The sequence below is a fragment of the Podarcis cretensis genome (assembly GCF_951804945.1).
Source record: "Podarcis cretensis genome assembly, chromosome: 3".
Taxonomy (NCBI): domain Eukaryota; kingdom Metazoa; phylum Chordata; class Lepidosauria; order Squamata; family Lacertidae; genus Podarcis; species Podarcis cretensis.
In genome coordinates this window covers 32,529,728-32,551,443 of record NC_137172.1, presented here as the reverse complement: position 1 = coordinate 32,551,443, position 21,716 = coordinate 32,529,728, and the positions used below count along the sequence as shown (strand labels likewise).

General features: G+C 41.9%; 1 protein-coding gene across 8 annotated transcripts in view; it reads left to right on the top strand.

Moving 5' to 3' along the window:
• Positions 1-9,019, top strand: part of ENAH (ENAH actin regulator) — a 76,063-nt gene extending 67,044 nt beyond the window's left edge. For 6 of the 8 annotated variants that reach the window (XM_079969195.1, XM_079969199.1, XM_079969198.1 and 3 more), the window contains 4 exons: positions 899-965; positions 2,576-2,654; positions 4,502-4,559; positions 5,518-9,019. In XM_079969195.1, the coding sequence (XP_079825321.1) occupies positions 899-965; positions 2,576-2,654; positions 4,502-4,559; positions 5,518-5,555 (242 nt within the window). In that variant the 3' untranslated portion in view covers positions 5,556-9,019. The remainder of the gene's footprint in view (positions 1-898; positions 966-2,575; positions 2,655-4,501; positions 4,560-5,517) is intronic. The other 2 variants (XR_013836860.1, XR_013836861.1) reach the window with 2 other exon arrangements.
• Positions 9,020-21,716: the final 12,697 nt, after the last annotated feature.

Sequence of the window (21,716 nt, the reverse complement as noted above, 5' to 3'; positions counted from 1 at the left end):
TCATCCACTCTAACCCCCTGCAATGCAGGAATCTCCGCTAAAGCATCCATGGCAGATGGCCATCGAACCTCTGCTTAAAAACCTCCAAAAAAGGAGAGCCCACCACCTCTTGTGAGTTCTTCAAGGTCAGGCATCCCCAAACTTGGCCCTCCAGATATTTTTGGGACTACAATTCCCATCATCCCTGACCACTGGTCCTGTTAGCTAGGGATGATGGGAGTTGCAGTCACAAAAGATCTGGAGGGCTGAGTTTGGGGGTGCCTGTTCAAGGTGTTGTGTGTACACCAGGCGGGATTGAAGCCACCGTTTCCATCTTAACCTATCATAATGGGGCTTGTATATGGGCTCCCTTTTTTAAACTCTTCCTTTCAACCAGTTTTTTTAAAAGGGGAATATAGCATATATTTCCTTTTAAAGGACTGATTGAAAGGAAATAGGTAAAGGGCAGTGAGGTAGATGATAACCAGTGATTCAGCATTGCAAAATTCTTAGCAGGAGCTTAAAAAAAATCTCTCTGAAGTGAGAGGCCCACAGGATGATTTGTACATGGGAACAAAATGCCCTAATGGCTGGGGTCTAAATTGTCTCTGTCTGCCTGGGAAGACTTTCAGGTCACAGTGTATCACTTACTGAAAGCGTTGGCTTGGCATGCTGTGGGTAAAATATAGTATGGTTTATTGGGAAATGGGTGGAGTACATAAGACAGCAAGTTTTTCAGTGTCACTGCTTAAATCTGTGGTACACAGCCAGGCGCAAAGTGATTGGAGCCGTACAAGTCATCTTAGCTCATAAAGATTACTCTTTTTAAAGTACTATTGTTAACAGCTCAGAGAAGGACTTTTATACAGCAGTAAACAAATGTATGTAAGTAACATCCAGTGATTTTTATCTCCTGCAGAACTAACAAGAAAGCCTTGGGAAAGAACGAGTGCAATGAATGGAAGCAAGTCACCCATTATCTCGAGGTAGTTGTCTTTTGTTTGCAGGGTACAACCCCCACCCACCCCAATGTGACTGGAACAGAGGAATTTTATTTTTAAAAATTGAATAGTAAAATGCAAACCTAAGTATTTTATGGCTATAGATAGTGTTCCGTATCAAATGAATCTTGTGCCAAGGAGTGGAAGAATCAAATACCTTTTAGCCCTTCAATTATTTGTCCTTTAAAGATTTTTGTTTGTTTGTTATAACAAAGCATGCAGTGAAAGATGAAGATCAGTAATAAAAAAGGGTGAGGTTACTTTCCTTTTTCAAGAAAGCCTAATATTGAATTATTAATTTTACATTGTCATAGCAATTTTTCCTCAGGAATTAGACAAGTAATATATTTAGAATAAAGTTATACTAAGCTTAAGTAGTAGATTGTGTATGAGTTCAGCATTAATAAGGAGTTGAAAAATGATTTCACTACAGAGTGTTTCCCCCAGGCTGAGGACAGTGAAACAATTGCTGAGATGGCTAGAGTGCTGGTGGAGAAAAATTTGTTCTGAATCGGACCAAACATTGGTTAGAGCTCAACGTCGAGCCCACCAAGTGGCGATAGCAGCAGCGAAGAACACCTTCTTCGCTGCCTCTATCGCATCTGCTGAAAACAGTTCCATGAAACTCCTTCAGGTAGTTTGTAATTGAACAGAACCACCTTCTCCATTGGGGACCTATAAGGACTCCCAAGATCTCTTGCAATGATTTCGCCAAAAAAAAAAATTGGAGATAAAAATTACTCAAATTGGAACTAGTGATGGTGGTGAAGGTCCTGTGTGAGTGACTGGATGCGGTTGGAAGGTGGATGGCAGTTAATGGACTGACATTGAATCCCAAGAAGACATAAGTACTGTTTGGGGGTGCAGGTGGAGGGGACTCCCTGGTCCTGAACGGGGTAACTCTGCCCCTAAAGGCCAGGTGCACAGCTGTGGGGTCATTTTGGACTCACATCTGTCCATGGAGGCGCAGGTTAATTCTGTTTCCGGGGCAGCTGTCTACTAGCTCCATCTGGCGTGGTGGCTGAGATAATGCCTGCCTAAAGTAATAGCTTTAGTGGATTCCTCCACTAGATCAAAAGCCTGTGGACTGAAGGAGCCCATTGTTCACTGATGGTGAAGTTTGGGTCCAAGCTTCACCAGCAATGAACACACAAATTTACCATGTAACCAAACATCTCATGGCCTTCCATTAGCTGTGTGTTTTTAGAAGGACAGAGAATTATTATAATTATAATTTAATATTGTTGCTGCTTTGATGACTTTATATCAAGGCAGGATATAACCTTTTATGTAAAGGAATCCACTCAGAAGTGAAACTTCCATTTAAAATCAACAACACAACATTCTACTTTTAATGGTCAGACTGCCATTCTCCCGACATTTTTCAGTTTGAGATAAAATACCATCTAGGTCCAGCAGAAGCAGTTTGCTCATCAGTCAAGAAAACAGAATAATTAAACTTCTTAACTACTTGGTGGCGGGGGTGGGTTGTAAAGGCATGGTAGGCAGTAGATCACTGTTCTTATAAATTGAATTGCTGGTGGAAGTAGCAGGTAGCATAGTTAACTTGAACCATGTTTGTTTGTTCTTTACAGACCAAAATCTGCATCCTCTGGGCAACCCAGTACAAATGGAGTACAGTCTGAAGGGCTAGACTATGACAGATTGAAACAGGTAAATATTTTATACTAGAACTCTAGTCCTAATGTTGTTTATGATATTGACTTTAATTATTTCTGGTTGACAACAAACTTTATTTCTATAATTTCTCCGCCATTTGAGCAGCGTGGTGTACAACATGATAGAAAGAATATAAAGTACAACAATAAAACATTTTTTAAAACCACAAATATGCTTAGTATGCAGGTCTTAAAGCAGTCTATTGAAAACATCTACAGAAAACATCTAAATATAGCTGCCTTCAGTCACTATGAAACACTTTAATGAAAGGGTTTTAACCAGTTGTCAAACTACCAACATAGGTGGTTAAACATGCATCCCACAGACATTATTAAGCTTCTGGGCTTAATATCCTGGTTAATTAACAGACATTAAACCAGAATTCCCAGTTTTGACCTTAATAAGGAACTCTAGTTTTAAATGAGCAGGATCTCTGAATGAATGGCAGAGGGGACATGGGCAAAGAAGCCTTAAACTGGTTTCTGGCTTCATAAATTGTGGTTACGAAGTAGATAAGAATACCTCCTAATCTGACATAGAATTGCTACTTCGCTAGTTTAATTGTAAATAAACACTTCTTTTTAAGGCATTGCATCAATACTGCCCGTTTTACATAACATTTCCTCTGGGAGGGGGGTTTTCTGCACACAGTGAGACAGCAAAATCACCCTCTTCTTCCTTATCCCATCACCCTTGCCTATCTTGCCACTGAGATCCCTGAGTTTCCACAAATAGATGCAACAATCAGTATGTGATCAGTTCCCAGATTTGTGTGGTGGAGGGGAATTACCGTATTTTTCGCCCTATAGGACGCACTTTTCCCCCTCCAAAAATGAAGGGGAAATCTGGGTGCGTCCTATGGGGCGAATGCAGGCTTTCGCTGAAGCTTGGAGAGCGAGAGGGGTCGGTGCGTACCGACCCCTCTCGCTCTCCAGGCTTCAGGAAGACATCCGCAGCCTAGGCAGCCCTGCGGGAGTTCCCACAGGGCTGTCTAGGCTGCGGATAGCAGCCTGCTTCCCAGAGCGCCGGGCACGCTTAAAGCAGAGTGCCTGGCGCTTCGGGAACACATCCACAGCCTAGGCAGCCCTGCGGGAGTTCCCTGCAGGGCTCCCCACGCTGCGGATAGCAGCCTGCCACCCGGCGCGAGAAGCGCCCTGAAGAAGAGCGCCCCTCACGCCGGGCAGACATCCACAGTGTGGGGAGCCCTGCAGGAGTTCCCCGCAGGGCTCCCCTCACTGCGGTTAGCAGCCTGCCGCCCGGCGCGCGGGGCGCCCTGAAGCAGAGCGCCCCTCGCGCCGGACAGACATCCACAGCGTGGGGAGCCCTGCCGGAGTTCCCCGCAGGGCTCCCCACACTGCGGATAGCAGCCTGCCATCCGGCGAGCAGGGCACACTGAAGCAGAGCGCCCCGCGCTGGGCAGGCATCAGCCAGCCCCACAAGCTCGGGGGACAGCAGGGAGGCGCAGCGCCGCCATCCCGCTGTTCCTCGACCTGGTTCGGTTTCCTCAACCTGGTTTTGGGAGTCAAATAAAGGAAAAAAAAATTTCCTTTATTTCCCCCCCCCAAAAAACTAGGTGCGTCCTATGGGACGGAGCGTCCTATGGGAAGATAAATACGGTAGCTCTACATTTTGAGCTTGTGTTCACTGGGTTCTCTCTGTGCTCAAGCTCTATACAAAAGTAGGGGGAAATTATAATTTGATCTAGGTCATAGAAGCACTTCATTTGGAGTGTCGCTACTTGAAATTTAAACGTAGGCTTGTTAAATCTTTTTCAATTTTGATGCCTTTTAAATTGCCTTGGGCAAAACTTTTGACTTTTTAATTCTGTTCTGATACTATAGGATATTTTAGATGAAATGAGGAAGGAATTAACGAAACTAAAAGAAGAGTTAATTGATGGTGAGTATTTCAACCTATGACTGGTTTTCAGGATTTTAAGAATGGAATTGTATGAATGGGTTAGGGTTTTGAAATGGAAAATTCTCAGACCTCACATGCTTACCTTTCATTGGCACATGATCCTGACCCCCAAATGTTCCACTATCAGAATTACAATGGAGGAGTATGTTTCAGTTGATCAAGAGTTTGGCTTCAGGTCCATGAGGCCTCTATCCACTCCTACGTGAATTGATATCTAGTTTTGGGGCAAGTCACTGTTTTGCCTCAACCTCCCTATCTATAAAATGGTGGTGTAAATATCTGTTAAACTGGCCTGCCTTCAAAAGGTGATGTTCGAATATAAACTTGGAATTTAGAGCAGACTGCCGATTAAAAGCTCTGGATAAATAGTAAATGTCCTTAGACCCTGCCCCACTTTATTATGTACTTAGGCTGGCTGTGGCACTTCCAGAACATTAGATTACCAGAGTATGGTTTACTGTGACAAAGCTATCCATCCAAGAATAACAATAGCTAGAGCTGGAAAACCACCAGAACCACTTGGGCTACCCTGGACAAAGCTGGATCCAAGAAAACACCCAGGCTATGTACCTGGTTTTTCATGGGAAATATAATCCCATTTAGAGTGTGCTGTCTTATCTAATTCCCAGACCCTAGAAACACCTAGCAACAGAGCCTTCATCTTGTCAGAATTCACTTTCAGTTTATTAGTCTTTTTGGGACTACCACACTATAACGTAGCTCCCTCGGCCTGAAGACAGATGAGTGCCACAACCCCGTAGTCGCCTTTGACTGGACTTAACCATCCAGGGGTCCTTTTACCTATAGCCACATAATCTGTACTACGTTTGAGGAAACACTGCCTTGATACAGGTTTTCTCAAATGAACAGACCGCATCCTTTCTCTGTTGAGATACTGCAGAGTTTAACAGCAATTTCCCTCCTCTTTCCAAATCAGCAATCCGGCAAGAACTGAGCAAGTCAAATACAGCATAGTAGGACTTAGCCATTGTGACCACTGGTCTTGGCACAAAATCGACTACATTTTGCGAGCTGTTAGAAGAAAATGGAAAAAAATACACTTGGAAGAAGGGCAAGATTCTGAAAGCTTTCAGACATCACTTCGGTATACGATTTCCCTTTGCTGCTGTTTTCTGACTTTAAACCTGGTGGAAAATGTTATTAAGTTGCGGTAACGATTTATGCAGAAAATCCTATACCTGTCAGACGAGATCACAGTGCATTGAAATGTTTTCATATCGAGATGAAGCTGCACATTCACAATTCATTAAGACTAAAAGAGAGAGAGAGAGAGAGGAGAGAGAAAAGCTTGGGAAGGCTTTTCAGAGAGGTTTTCTTAGTGAAGGATTTAGCAAGTTATACTGTTGTACAAATGTATCTCAGGTTAGTCTTCCTATCATATGGGGTGTTTCCATGAATTAAAGATCAAACATGACTTCAGTTCACAAAATAAAGAGCAGATAAGAGTATGTTGTAAAATACAAAATTGGTGAATGAGAGATCTTCTAGGATGTGATGATATATTGAGTTTTGGAATCTTATGATAGGAAGCCTCTCTAGTTAGCCTTCGTACAGTTTTGTAGGGGAAAATGCAAATGCTGTCCTGAGTATAAAGATGTAGATGCCTTCCTAAATTGTAATGCTTTACCAAATCTAAGACTTCTCCAGAAAACAAATCAATGGTCAAATGTAAATTGTTAGATTGTTAGAGACTTACCGTAGGTTTTTGAGCTTTTAAGATTTATGCATGTAGACATTTTTGTAATATAACACAACCACAGAGTTGGCTTTTTAATTTAAAACATCCTTGCATGCCACAAATATTAAGTAGCCTTTTTACAGTAAGGCCTAGTTAACGCCCAGGCAAAACTTGGGAGGTGTAGGGTTGGGGGTAGGGTGACTTTTTTTATTTAAAAGAATTTGTATTAATTACTGCACTATTTTTCCTTATATTGCATGCATGTGTAATAATAAGGAAAATGTTGTGACTTATCAGTAACCATGTTAAATAGAAGCAGATACTTAATAATTTTTTTGTATCATTTTGTTTGTATTTCAAAATTAGTAATGCTTCAGTAAGAGGTTTGGAAACCCTTAAGCGATTTTGCTTCTTTTTCTTAACTTGGTATAAAGTTAAGCATCATGATTAAACTTAGAGGTAATTTTTTTAAAAAGAGGCATACAAAAGTAGTACAGAGCAGTCTTTCCACAACAGCTACTTGAACCTGTGCATTGAGGTCAGTTTCTACTTAATTTGGGAGTGAGCATAGTGCAATGGTTATTTATGCTGCCAATCCTTTAATCCCAGTTTAAGTGACTAGGAGCAGGTCATGAGGTCATGTACTTCTTCCCAACCTCTCCCCAACGTAAATTCCTCCTGCCCTTCTCCCCAACTCTGAATCGTGGTTAACGGTTGCATCATCACTGGCCGGAAACTTGACAAGATCATATTTTAACCAGAACTGGAAAAGCTTTTGGTGCCAGTGCTGCCTGTAACCAGGGTTAAGGAGCCGGGGGGGTGAACGGGTCATGCCAGGAAAGGTGCACATTTTCCTACAGCTTGCTTCTGATCCTTTAACCATGCAGTGGACCTAGGTCAGGCATGGCCAAACTTGGCCCTCCAGCTGTATTGGGACTACAGCTCCCATCATCCCTAGCTAACAGGACCAGTGGTCAGGGATGATGGGAACTGTAGTCCCAAAACAGCTGGAGGGCCAAATTTGGCCATGCCTGACCTAGGTAGTCTAGGTCAAATATTGATGCACAAAGTCACACGATGGAAAGTCTTAAGAACAGTGGTGGCAACAACATACTCTTCTAAGATGAAATTCACTTTGTTCCATCTCCTGTTCCAGTGTCCAAACTTTTACTGAGATATCCCATACAGACTTCCAGAAAGGGATGGGGTGGGGAATCCTGCAATTTTAAATGTTGTAATTCGGCAAATAATGTGCAACAATCTATAATTCCCACTGCCTCTTAAATTCTCCATGCTATATAATAGTGCCATATTTATCTTGTGAGCTATGCTGATTTGAAAAAAATAACTTGTGGCTATGGACAGAATTACTCATTTTCTTGAATTACCCACTTTCATCCAGTTTAGTTCATAAGAAAGCTTTATTTACCATATCCTCCCAAGTGTTGGGCACCAAAGCAAATTAACAGCTGCTTATTGCTGCTTAAAGTTTTCATTGAGGACATTCTCTGTTTCCCCTCTTTCTGTAAGATGGAAGTATGGCATATAAAATATGATCCAAAAATCAGTGGTTACATTTTTTTAAAGTGTTATCTGCATGCATTAGTTGAAGGCATTTTTTAAAATAACAAGGCAAACAGATGTTGCTCTCAAATTAAGAGGAGGCATTTTCATCTTTTAAAAGTAATTTCTGATTAAACAGTATAACCCTAAATGCTTACTCTTTTCAGAAATCATGTCTGATTTTGTTTGTAAAGAAAATTCAGAGATAGCCTAGCAGAATGTTAGAGGTGTAAGTGGTCCAAAGGTAAGAAAACTGAGTTACTAGATTGTGAACGAAACTGGTTAATGCACTAAACGTTTTGTGCCTTGGTCTAAAAATAACATGATTTCTGTGCAAAAGGAAAAAAAGAAACAGGTCTTTGTACTCTTTCTACATGCATAGTTATGTGATCCTGAATTGGACCGTTCCAGGAAATCCAATTTTAGTTAAACTGTAAATTAAGGCTGTTTTAACGACAGCTATGCCATTGCTAGATAGTCCTGTAATTAAAATGAGCTACAGAGGAAGCTTAGGTTATTTTAATTACTGTTCTTTTAAAAAAAATGTTATGATGGTTCCTGTGCTTTTGTACAGCGGATGCCTTAAGCTGAATATGGTTTAGGGGATCACTTTTAATTCCAGGAAGGTATTGCTTTCCTCAACACTGTGATCTGATCTGTGATAAATCTGTCCTATTCATACACAAGTGGCTAACAAGTCAATTGCAAACAAACTGAATGTACAAATCTTAGTGCTGGTGCTGAAATCTCTTCAGAGTTGTCATGAAACAAAGTTCATTGTTCAAAAAGTTTGCAAGCATCAAGTGTCAATCAAAACTGAAGATGAAACACTAATGAATGTTGAATTTTCATGCATTTAGTTTTACCTCCTTTTGAGTTTTTCAGTTAATTCTCTGCTATTTTTACCATATTGTGTCATTTTAAAATTTCTTAAAATGCTAACTTTGTTTTGTTTGAGCAGATGAAATAAAATTGCAATATATACATGCTGCTGCTATTGTTTATGAGACTTGATGTCATAATGAGAAACTGATTCCTCCTCCTTGGCGTTACCTAGTCCTATTGTCCTAAATTCATAGCATACTAAACATGCTACCTCCACAAAGAATGTAACAAATAACGCTCATAATTCAAAACTTATGCTGAATCCAAGAAAGTGGAGCTATTTCATCTTGAAGTTGCTTTTGAGCTTTGTTTTGTCTCCATCCAGGCTCCCCATACCAATGAATGAATGAACACACACAAACACAGCACAACACTACATTATGCTACACAAAAGCAACAGCATACATTTTGTCCAAACAATTGTTTGTGCTTGTTCCTTTGTTTCATTTTTTTAACCCATTAGTCCCCACCGCTTTTTTTCTTTGCTGACATCTTGTGTTGGATATAACACAAAAATGATTTGTGACGCTTTCTTTGTTAAGCTTCCACCCTTTCACTCAAATCACTTCTCACTGTCTAGGTAATGTCATTTATGTGATTTGACAGACTAGATCAGGCATGGCCAAACTTGGCCCTCCAGCTATTTTGGGACTACAATTCCCATCATCCCTGACCACTGGTCTTGTTAGCTAGGGATGATGGGAGTTGTAGTCCCAAAACAGCTAGAGGGCCAAGTTTGGCCATGCCTGGACTAGATCATAAAGAGCTCCCTGTTTAAGTTAGAAAGACAAGATCAGACATTAATGAGGTCAAAGAGAAATTATGGGCTTCATTAATTAAATGGAACCAGGGAGCACTTTCCCATCAAGTAGAGAGTATGTGGGTATCTTGACAGTGAGATTAGAAAGAGGATAAGTTGCTGATATATGTAGAAAACAGAAGCAGAGGAGGAGGGACATTAAAGTCATAAACATCTGAATTGAGGCTAGAAGGGAATACTATGGATAATTGTTAAAACACTTAAATAGGTAACCATATGGCTTTCACTTAGGAAACAGCATTCTGAGGGCATTGGATTGTGTAAACCTAGGTTTCCCTCTGCTGACTGCTGTTGGAATTTCAACTATTTAGGCATGAGCTTAGTTTGTTAAAAGCAAGTAAAATGTGACACTCCATACGTAGGACTTAAATACTTTATACACTCAAAAGAAATATTTGTCCAACTAAATAAATGGACTTATCTTACTTTGAAGAGTCTGTATGAGTAACCACTGGATATCACCTTATGCAAATAACTACACTGGGACATTTCATTTTCAAAAATTACGTCCTAGTAATTAAAGCCTGCCAAGCTATCATACATCTCCCATGAGAGAGGGGAGGGCTGTTGTCACTTGTTGGAGGGGGGAGACACCAATCATATTAAAGCTTAGTGCACTGCGTATAAATTACAACTCATTGAGTGTGTAAGTTTTGGGAGCAGATGGATACCATGTCAGCCTGATCAAAGTTCTTAAGAGCCACATACAGCAAGGTTTTGGTATGCAGCACAAGAAGCACAGTCCTTGTTCCTGCAGCTTCCCCATTAGCACTCCCACATATTACCTCCACAATTGGTTCATTTCCCAGGACCCAGTCATTGCTCTCGAGTTTTTCATGGCATATGTCTCTCCCCACTTCTATCATTCATCCAGCTCTTCTTTGGTAGGTGGGTTGTTCTGTTCTTGCTGCTGCTGCCACCTTTGCTCAGTTATGCCAGATGGTGTTGGCAGTCGCTAGCAGTTGTGTGTTGATCCACACAGCCACCATGGGAAAACACAAGATCACCAGATTTGCTTGTGCCGTAGCTGTTGTGCCCAGTAGCATTTAACATTCTTTTTTTCTTGCCATCTCTTTTAAGGCATTTCCAAGGGTGATGCTATAATCATTAGCAGCTGGTGAACAAAGCCAGCGTCATTGCTTTGATTCTTCCTTCCATTTCGGTCATGACAGGAGCAAATGCTTCATAATCACCTGCTTCTTGTAAAGGCCTTTAATGCGTTCTTCACAATAGCGGTGCCTTCTTAAAGCATTCCCTAAACTAGCTCAGCATTGAACTGAGCCTAGGCAGAATTAAATTCCTTTAACACTTTTCTTTTTAAAAAAATAATGAAATGTTGGAAGGAACATTGTAAGATTCCAGGATGATCAGTTTAAAACAGGGATGGAACACCTATGACCTCGATAAGTGTTTGCTGGTCTGCAGCTTCCATCACCCTTGAACGTGCTGGCTTAGCTTGTTGAGAGAGTCCAGCAATATCTGGAGGACTGCAGGTTTCCCTCCCTTTGTTTATGAAAAAGGGATGGACAAACCACCTGGAGAGGGACAGGAAATACTGAATTGGGCTGAGAATGGGGGGAATCACTTGGACTGGGGCTGAGAGCAGGTCTGGATGGTAGGGAAGTGATTGGACTGTGAACCCTGTGAGGAAAACCGCCCACTTTTTTGTTCCCCTACCCGGAAAACTGTCTGGACAAACGCCGGCTCCCTCAGCCTGTAAAGTGAGATGAGCGCTGCAACCCCAGAGTTGTCTGTGACTGGACTTAACTGTCAGGGGTCCTTTACCTTTATATTGGGTTGAATGGTTCGTGTGACCCAACCTAATAGGGCAGGCAGAAAGCCATGAGAAGGGCATTACATCTGTCAGTTCTGGGCGGTCAGGGAGGCTGAAGAAAGCAGGAGAGACGAGGTGCCTCTAACTTTCCAAGGCACATTATATAAATAGAGCTGATAGGCCCCTTACTGAATACTGGATCTTGACCTTGGCTTAACCAGGCTGACAGAACAGCACATGTTCCACTTTGAGAGATTCGTGCTGCCACTTAATTTCCAAGGCTCTCCATGCAAATTTCAAAAAGCAGATCTGGCTTGATAGAAAATTAACAATACCTGAAGCAAGATGAGATCAAGAAAAAGCTACAGCAAGTGCATTGTACCCAGGCACAAGGAAGGCAATAGTTATCTGACAAATTCAACCTCACGAGGCAGAAATTTCATACATGCCACATGGATCTCTCTGAAGTTGCCACTTTCAAGATCTTAATAAAACTCTCTAATTTAGAATGTAACTTTAAACAAAAGCAACCCCTCTTTTCAAGCACAAGACCTGTCTTTGCTTCATTTTCCTTCAAAGTTGAGTGTTTTCCATGCACAAACGTACTGAAACAGCAATGGTTTAAGAAATAAGCAGCCACATGGGCTATTGCAGCCTTTGCCAATGTAGTCCAAAACACCTAGAAGGCACTGAGTTGGGGAAGGCTAGCCTAGTGGTATTTTAGAAGTTCAGTGTTTTAAAATACTTAAATGACATAAAAATGGATGACGGTCTTCAGTTACTTTCCAACAATAGGAATCCCAAGTATCTGTTTTCATCCTGACAGGCAAAATCTGGGGAGAAAAGTAATGTTTTGGTTTTTCACAATCAGACACAATGCAGAAAGCACCTTGTATGGAACTTGCTTGACAGTAGTCTCTAAGTCTGAGAGCTACTGTGCTATCTACATTATGTTTAAGACTTCATGTACCATATACCTACAAAACCAAAACAACACTTGAAAAGTAGTAAGTCCTTTCATTTAGCAACTATTTATCACTATTTGGAAGCCATAATTGCTGCTGACGGTGCTGCCTACATTGTACTGCTTACTGAGAACCTTTGCAACTTAAGTTGATAGCAGGCAAGTCAGACAAACATGAAAGTAACTTGGTGTTATGAAATTCTCTACTAGTATTAGATTCAAGTCCATTGCTTGTACTTAACATTCTTGTATTAACCTTTCATTCCCCGCTTAATTTTATATATACATTCATTTAACAGCAATAATTTCTTGCGAGTTTTGGGAAGGTGGTCTTTGGCTTGCTGTTGGCCCTTGCATTTGTAATAAAACCCGATCTAAGCTATAGTTATAATGGCACCTAACGTCTCTGTGTCGCTTAATAAAATGAACTCTAGACCTGCATGTCTTTTCCTTGGCAGCTACTGTGGTCTAACATAAATTTGTCTTAAAGTTGCAAACCACTAAGATAGGATGCTAACATAACCTAGTAAGGGGGGGTTTAAGTAAATTAATTCAGTTTTTATATTGATAAGTACCTAATTCAAGACTTAGATTTGATAAAATGTGGTACATACAAATACATAGCTTAATTTTGTAAAAACCAGTTACAGCTCACATTGCTGAATTTTAGTGTGTGCATATAATATATATAATATACGTGGTGCATATATGTGAAGTGTATATTTCACTAATCTGTAAAATATCCATGAATTGATTTAAGTTCTGCTTTTAATATAAATTCAGTTCCAGTTGTAGCATTAACTGGGACAGGAGTTTTCTGCCAAAGTGACAAAACGGGGGAGGGGAGAGTGCAAACACAGTGTGTGTTCTCTATAAAACAAAAGTGCCTTAATCTCACATTAAAAACTGTATGAAATGCATGCTAATTTTCTGTAATCACTTCTATACCTAATGTGCATGGCATTAATATGTAAGTCTGCATAAATAATCATCATTGGAATCAGGTTGCTTTCTTCTGTCCTAGTTCTTCCATCATGTCCATTCTTTTTGCTTTGCTGGTTTTCTAGATGGTTTCTTACTCTGCCACTTGGTATCTAGTTACCTTATGAAATAAAAGTTAATCTTATGTAAAAAAAAGTGAACGTTGTATTATTTTACCCCATCCAAAGCTCTACTGAACCCTATACCTTGGCAGGCTGTAAGGAGGGCGTAACCTTAAGCACAAGGAAAACCAGTTTCTGTTTGCTTGACTACTACTCTTTTTGAAGTTTTGTATCCTGTCCTCCAAATCCATTCACGTTACTGAGAGCAGCTTACAACAATCAAAATGCCACAGCCCGTGAAAACAATATAAAAACGGGCTCTGCAAACCCAGCACAGCAAAAGCTTGCTGGAAAAGGAATGTTTTTGACAACTGACAGCAAGTGGCGAGGGCAGAGAGGGTGTCCAGTAAGAGCCCTTTCTCTCCTGCAAGCCAATTGCACATCTCCCAAAAGTCAGACCCAACAAAGGGCCTCTGCGGTTGGCACCAGATTTTGGGAAGTGGACAGGATGATCTAGAACACGATGGCCCAACTGTTCATATGAAGTGGGGCTCAAAATTCCTTCAACATGGAATCTGTGGGCTGCTTCCCAAAACTGGGAAAGTGTTAACTAGGCTTTGGGAACGGGGCTGGTGGATTCTAGGGCCCTGCCAGAGCCCTCACACCTCTGTCCCAAAGCCTAGCATCTTGCTTACCTGGGTTTTGGAAGGCAGCACAAGGGCTGTGGGGTGGGGAGGACTCAAATCTTGCTGAGCACTGCCAAAGAAGGCATTGGAGGCCCTGAGGCTGCATGTTGATCAAGAAAGAGGCAGTCTTATTCAGCCCATTTAGAGATTTTAGCTTTGAATAATTTTTATTCGTTTTCCAAACAATTTTATACAATCAACAAATTATTTTACACTCATTCTTCCATTTTTTGACTTCCCTCAGTTTCTCTGTCAATCTTTCGTAAAATTTCTATTTGTTAACGCATTTCTAAACATAATATTGCCTTTACCAACTCTTTTTCCTCTTACTCTCTTTTTTGCAGTATTTCTTACTATCTCACAGAGTCTCTTCAAAACCAACAAACGTTGTCTGTACATCACATATATTTTTCAGATATTCTGTAAATTTCCCCTAGTCCTCGATAAACTTTTGGTCTTTCTGATATTGAATCTTCCCAGTCAATTTGTCCAATTCTGCATATTCAGTCAATTTCCTTCTCCATTCTTCCACTGTTGGAATTTCTTCCTGCTTCCATCTTTGGGCCAGAAGTATCCTTGCGGCAGTCACTGCATATTGAGAGCCCATTTAGAGATTTTAAAGGTAGTTAGTAACACGTTGAATTATGCTTGGAAACGAACTGGCAAGTATAGACGTTGATGGTTCAGATGCTGGCTAACAAATCGGCTTCAGTCCAGTGCTGATACACAATTCAAATGTAGAAAAGCACTTTTTAAACAATGCCTGCAAAACTCGTGACCTGCCAAGGCAGGCGCCAGCCCAGTTGTGATGGATGATAGTCAACCAGAATTTCTGATGTATGCATGATTCTGCTAAAACAAGGGAGTTGCTGCTGACAAGTCACAACACGTTGCTGCTTGTCGGCTAATGACTTGGGCCGCCAAGTTTGAAATATAAAAATAAATGACAGTACCATAATGTGTTTACTATAAACTGTGATCAGATATACGATAAAAGCCTCCTAAAAAGCTATTTTATTCATAAAATTTGTTTCCAGCTCCTCAGCATAACGTCCCAGGTGTGTTACAACAATATATTTTGCAATTATAAAACAAACAGTTCCAAACAGAACAGTTAAGCTGCTGTTCACCATTGTTCTTCCTACTTGCAGTGTGTGCTTGTATCACATCGCACATATCTTTCGGTACACACCCCAAAAATGTAATCCTTCCAAAGGGGCATAATGATCTCATACACATTTCCCCTTTGAATCAGTTAGAATTCACTTGAAACTGTTTTTGAGTTCCTTAGCTGAACGTTCTTAACAGGTGAGTAAAAATGTAAAGTTGTGTCTTAAATTAGTAAACTGTTGTGTTATGTGCTGTACACTAAAAGAGCTTTATATGACAATTGGAACTGTAGTCCCCCTTCCACCCCCATTGCCACAAAGATCTGGCTTTCTCAAGTCCAAACACTATACATAATTACATCATAAGCTGCGTGAAAAGGTATCATTACCCCAAGAGTGATGTAAGTGTATGGCTCTCTAGAGAAGCTATTCCACAAGCTCAACGCTGCAGTGTAATTCCTAATGACCACTTCTTTCCTAACGATTTAAACCTGAAATGATCCATTCCTCTTCCACTTGGACCTTTTTAAGCGAGGGGTTTCCCCCCTCCCCTAGTAATAGGCCTGTTTGTATGCTCTTCAAAGAGATGGAATATCACTGGGGAAGGTCTGAATCCATTGCTACGTTAGAGCCAGTCCACACTACTAACCCATCTGGTTGCCTGTTTCCCAGTGGCATGGGAATGCACCCCATACAAGTATGTGTGAAGGTTGAACCCCCCTCTATTTTAGCTAGCCAGCCTCACTCTCAGGTTTCCCACATCATCCCTACAAAATGTTCTAGTATCTGACTTAATCTGAAATGGATGGGGATTGTTTCTTCTCCCATACACACACAGTACCCAAATGTTTGCTGAGTTTATTCTTTGGAATAAATGCTCTTAAGGCATGACCACTGAAGTCAGGAGAGGCTGTCAGTCCATGCAACCCTAGGCATGCCTAATCAGAAATGAGTCACACCATGTTCAGTTGCTCCCTGTAAGCTTGCACAGGATTTGCATTAGTATTAAAAGCAAACATTGTTTAAGGAACATAGGCAACTCTAAGGGGAAAGTGTGCTAAACAAACGCTGCCATCCTTTGCCATGCAAAAATTGTTCTCCTTGACAGTAGTGCTAGCAAATATCTGTCCAGCCATGAAAAGTTTTGCTTTGGAGGATAGAAATGGATGCATGTTTTAGTTTTGAAATTATTTTGTTTGCAAAGACTATGTGTTCATATTTGGATCATGGGTATCCTTAGTTGGGTCATCTATCCGTAACTCATTTTGATAGCTGCAGCCTATTCTGCTTGGGGAGCCTTTAAAAAAAAGGAGGACAAGAAAATACAACTTCTTTTTCACAGAGGCCTTAAAGAGCGCTCTTCTTTGGCGATCACTCGTAGCCGAGTAAGATTGTCTTCCATAAACACGGTTTTAACAATGAGTCCGTAAGTGACTGTGAAGGCCAATTCTGGATCCACACATCCTTCCACAATGGGGACATTGGTTCCCAGGCGGGAGTTGATCACGGTGTGGATTTGCCAAGCGTGCCTTCCTCATAGCACGTTTCTCTCTTGTGTCCTGAGTTTGAGTGTCTTCAAAGCCCATGACACCTTTGGTAAAGGCTGTTCTCCAGTTGGAGCGCTCGCAAGCCAGTGTTTCCCAGTTGTCAGTGTTTATACTACATTTTTTTAGATTTGCCTTAGCGCTCTATCTGTAGCACAGTAGTGACATCTTGTGGGCCTTTTAGGCAGGTTCATTATTCATTTTTCAAGGTGCCTGAAGAGCAACCAGTGTTACAACAAGGATGACTTTGCGTTGGTTGAACTAGGAAGTTCTCCCTTCAACATCTTTAAAACAACTGTATTTTAATTATTTGAAAGGCATAGATCATCTAAAATTGTCTGATAGACTGATTGCCTTAACTGAAGATGTCTTCGACTAAGTCACACCTTTGGTGTATCTAGTTCAGTATTGTCTAAAGGTAAAGGGACCCCTGACCATTAGGTCCAGTCGTGACCGACTCGGGTTGCGCGCTCATCTCGCTCTATAGGCTGAGGGAGCCGGTGTTTGTCCGCCGACAGCTTCCGGGACATGTGGCCAGCATGACTAAGCCGCTTCTGGCGAACCAGTGCAGCACACAGAAACACCGTTTACCTTCCCACCAGAGCAGTACCTATTTATCTACTTGCACTTTGACATGCTTTCGAACTGCTAGGCTGGCAGGAGCAGGGACCGAACAACGGGCTCTCACCCCGTCGCGGGGATTCGAACCGCCGACCTTCTGATCGGCAAGTCCTAGGCTCTGTGGTTTTAACACACTGCGCCACCCGCGTCAGTATTGTCTGCTGACTGCCAAAGTTTCCAACAGAGGACTTTCCCAGCCTCTCCCTGAAACTGCTGCTAGGCACTGAAACTGGGACCTCTTGCATGAAATCTTGTGCTCTGCCACTGAGCTGCAAGTCCCCTCCACCATGGTACTGTATATAATTGTCATGGACTGGCTGGATGCAAAGGAGTGGGGGAAGGCACTATCTTAGGAACCCCCAGGGGAAGATGGCTCAGAGCCAGGGTGGGACGACAATGATCAGAGGGAGCAGATTGGGAGGAGGAGGTGTCGGAAGCTGAGGAGGTAACAGGGTTTAGTGAGCAGGAAGAGGCTGCGGCAGAAAGTAGTCCAGAATCAGAGGCAGAAGCAGAGAGGGCCCAAGAAGCAGAGTGGAGGCAGGCTGCTGAAGAAGCCAGGGAGTCTTTCCCCTCCTGCTGTGACCAGCTGCCCTCCCCCCTAGTCTCCCAGAACACAGAGAGGAATGAAGAGGGTGGAACAACAAGATACAAGGCCGACAGAGCCTTAGGCTGCTGGGAAAGGAACCTGTGGAGAACGAGCTGTGGGAAGGCAGAGACCTTGCCTCACTGGGGCAAGACCTATTGGGAAGAGTTGCCATGATCACGTTTCTTTGAATAAAGAGTCAACTTCACAGGCACTGGTGCTTTATTGCTGGCCTGCTCCCTAACAACAATTTATGCAGCTAGTGAGCAACACCACCGTGGATAAGCGTCTTGCAAAGCCACCCTAGAGCCACTCCTCTCCTCCCTCCCCAGCATGGCTATGCTTTGCTGAAGCAACTTAAACAGGTAGCAGTAGGAGCAGCTGCAGAAAGAATAGCAATGCCTCTCCCTGCCTGCCCTCTGAGAAGGAATTGAGACTTCAAAGTAGCTGCAAGGTGCTGTGAAATGTGGGTTTTGTTTCTTCTACCCCTCCTAGCATGCCTTGCTACAACCTGAGATTTTATTTTTTTACACTAGGTGTAGTCTAATTTATGGCATCTTCAAACCACCTCCTGCAGATCAGAGATCTGGCCCAAGGACCACATTCACCCTTAGCCAACCCTCTGGGGTTGCCAGTTGTGGACAGTGGCTAAAAGTGAGTCCTTTCTCACACACATACATACACAGAGGCAAAGGTAGGCAAACACACAGCCCTCTCCCTCAGCTGATCCATGGAGAGCGGAGGAGGAAATTTGCATCTCTACTGGGGCACTATGCTGAGCTCACTCTAGCACTGTGTCTACTTTTTCCAAAAATGCTATCATCACTTGCTTGGGGATCTTGGTGGATTAGAAAGATTTTCAGGGTGGGGAGTTGAGTGGATCATGGCCCTGAATCAGGATTAGTCACCCCTGAGTTAGTTCGTGCCTGAATCGCACTTGACATGTTTGTTCCTTGGTGGCTTGTTTCTCATATTCATACAACTGACAATCTATCCCTATAAAGTTTAGCAGTTCGTAACGCATTTTATGCCTTGTTTGGTTCTGAAATTATTGTGGCTTTTTATGGGGTCCAAAGAACTCTGCAGCTAATTCTGCATGCCCACTGGGGAATTTGGTCTTGAGTTTCCTGAACAACAGCCCCTCTGACAAGCTAAATGGCAAACCACTTTAAAACAGAGGGAGCGCTCGAAAGCAATTTGCGGCATGGCATAGAAGTTTGATGTTAAAAGAAAAAGGGGGAAATGAAAATCCCATTAGCCCCGTGACCAAGCCCTCAGATGCTCCTGAAGTAGTTATTTGGATCTCAGCCAATAAGAAAAATTTTTATGCTGACTGTGATCATCTACCAGTAGGGCAACTGTGTTTTTAGAAAAGCAAGCTCTCTATAGTTGTTCAGAAACTGTAGTATTTCCAAAGGTTAGGTTGAGAAACATAATTTTAGTGGTTTAACAAAGGAGAGCAGTATAACAGGCCCCCAGGCAGAAGAAGACAAAGTGGTTATTATCTGTTCTTTGGAAAATGTACTGTTTTGAATGAAGGCCCTCAAAAAATGGTAAGTTCGAAAAAGTAAGTTTTATAGAATGATTGTGCCCTGTGCATTAAATTGTGAGGGGGTTCAGTGAAAACATACTGACAGCCCAGCAAAAATGTGTGGATTTGTGTGAAAGCCACAACCCCTTAGTAAAAACAATGCCTGATTATTTTGTTGCTGTTATGTGATGATGTGTATGTAATATGTGAGGGGAGGCAGAGCCTGTGGGAACTAAAGTGACACACATAATAAGGGTGTTTCTTCCACTTCACTGACATTATTACAATGCAGAGATTCTGCAAGGATGATAATCCATTATTAGACAAAGCTTTAAGGGAACTGGTGAGATGTCCCATAAAGGCACTGTTTTGAATATATGGTTGTGTTTTGTTCTGATGTGAACCTTGAAAGAACTTCTTTAAAGATAGACTAGAATTTTTTTCGAAGTAAATATTGCCCAGTTATTATCTCTGTATATTGCACAGTATGTTCACATAATGTTGTTTATTCTTGGAACAGTACAAGGTGCCACCGGGGCTGGGAGGAGAGAGATCTCTTCCAACGGTATCAACTGGGAAGAGGGTGCTTAACCCTTGCCATCCCCACCGCAAGCTCCAACACCACTTTATTGTTACTTTTACTGATAGTTTTACAGATAGTTTACAATACTATCTGAATGGCAATGGGTTAGAGGCTAACCGGGAGAGTTGAACAAGAACAGGGGTAGAGTACAGTGGTGGACGTACAATAATCCTTTTGCACAATCCTGCTGTCCAGAGCGTGGACCCTTTAAATGAGCTGTAGTGAGATAGGTCATTATTACTTGAAGCACAATCTGCCATAACCCTTGCCTAATTTCACACAGTATTCCCTTTCAACATATGTCTGATGCATTCCAGGTGGCTAGACATTCACATAACTACACCAGCTGCTTTCCATATTGTAGTTTGGTCATCATTCTAGAAAGCTGACTTTTGGACAACCTCCAGAGATCTTTTTTAGTCTTGGACTGTGTCTGAACTGAAGCTGGTTTTGCTCACATCTTTGGCAGTGCTTTGTCTTTCATTGTTCCCTCCAGTATTTTTGTACAATTGAGTGGCAGGCAGGATTCTAATATGTGCGCCCTGTCCTACAGATGGCTTGGTATGGCCTTCATTCTCAAACCCTACCAATTAGCTTTCTCTTTTCTTTCAAAACGACAACAAAAACGTGTGCGGCTGCTGCAAGGAAAGCTTGAAGGAGTTGAACATGTTTAGCCTAGTGAAGATACAACTAAGAGACAATAGGATAGCCATCTTCAAGGACTGCCACGTAGATGATGGAGAAAATTTGCTTTCGGTTCCTTCAGAGGGTAGGACCTGAACTAATGGGAATTTTGACCACCACCACAACAACAACTTATTTATTTATACCCCGCCCATCTGGCTGGGTTTCCCCAGCCACTCTGGGCTGCTCCCAACAAAATATTAAAAATGCTATAAAACATCTAACATTAAAAACTTCCCTAAACAGGGCTGCCTTCAGATGTCTTCTAAAAGTCAGACAGTTGTTTATTTCCTTGACATCTGATGGGAAGAACTTCCTGACCGTATGAGCTGTTGAACAGTAAAGCAGACTGTCTTGGAAGATGGTGGACTATCCTTCCTCACAGAGCTTTAGAGCCGTAAGTAGAGGCTGAGGGTGGAAACTCTGACTCTCAAAGGTTGGAATTGGGTGGTTAGGTGCTCTCAAGGACTTTAAAAATGAAAGCAAAACACAACCACCCTGCCTTTCAACTCTCAAAGGGCCCCCAAGGCAGCTTACGTTAAAGCATGAAATACAATAAAAATAACAGTATAATCAGAACAGCAAGATCAACACACACAAATCCAATGACATGAAATCTATTCTCACTTTTGCTACACTCTCGCATGGTGAACTGGCATTAACAATGACAAAGGCCAACTGTTACCGCTCATTGTTCTCGTGGGCATTTTATGGTAACCTTTTCCCTTAGCATTGTTATGAGGTAAAAGTTACAATGAAACTCAGAAAGAATAGCAGCTTAAAAAGCACACTCCCTTGAGCCACTGTGAACCCTAAATTAGGATATGATGGCCTTGAGGTTATTGCTCTGAGGTTATTTCCTATTTCTCAACTGTGTGGTTAGCACTGTGCTTCTTCTGCTAACATGCAGATGGTATCGGTTACATGCCAGTCTCTAATCAAACGTACCCTTGCAGTTGCTCAGAACTTGCCTGCCTCTTAAGAGTTTGTTCAGAAACATTAGGTTGTGGTGAATCTCCCACTCCCCCCCCCCCCATCTTGTGACTT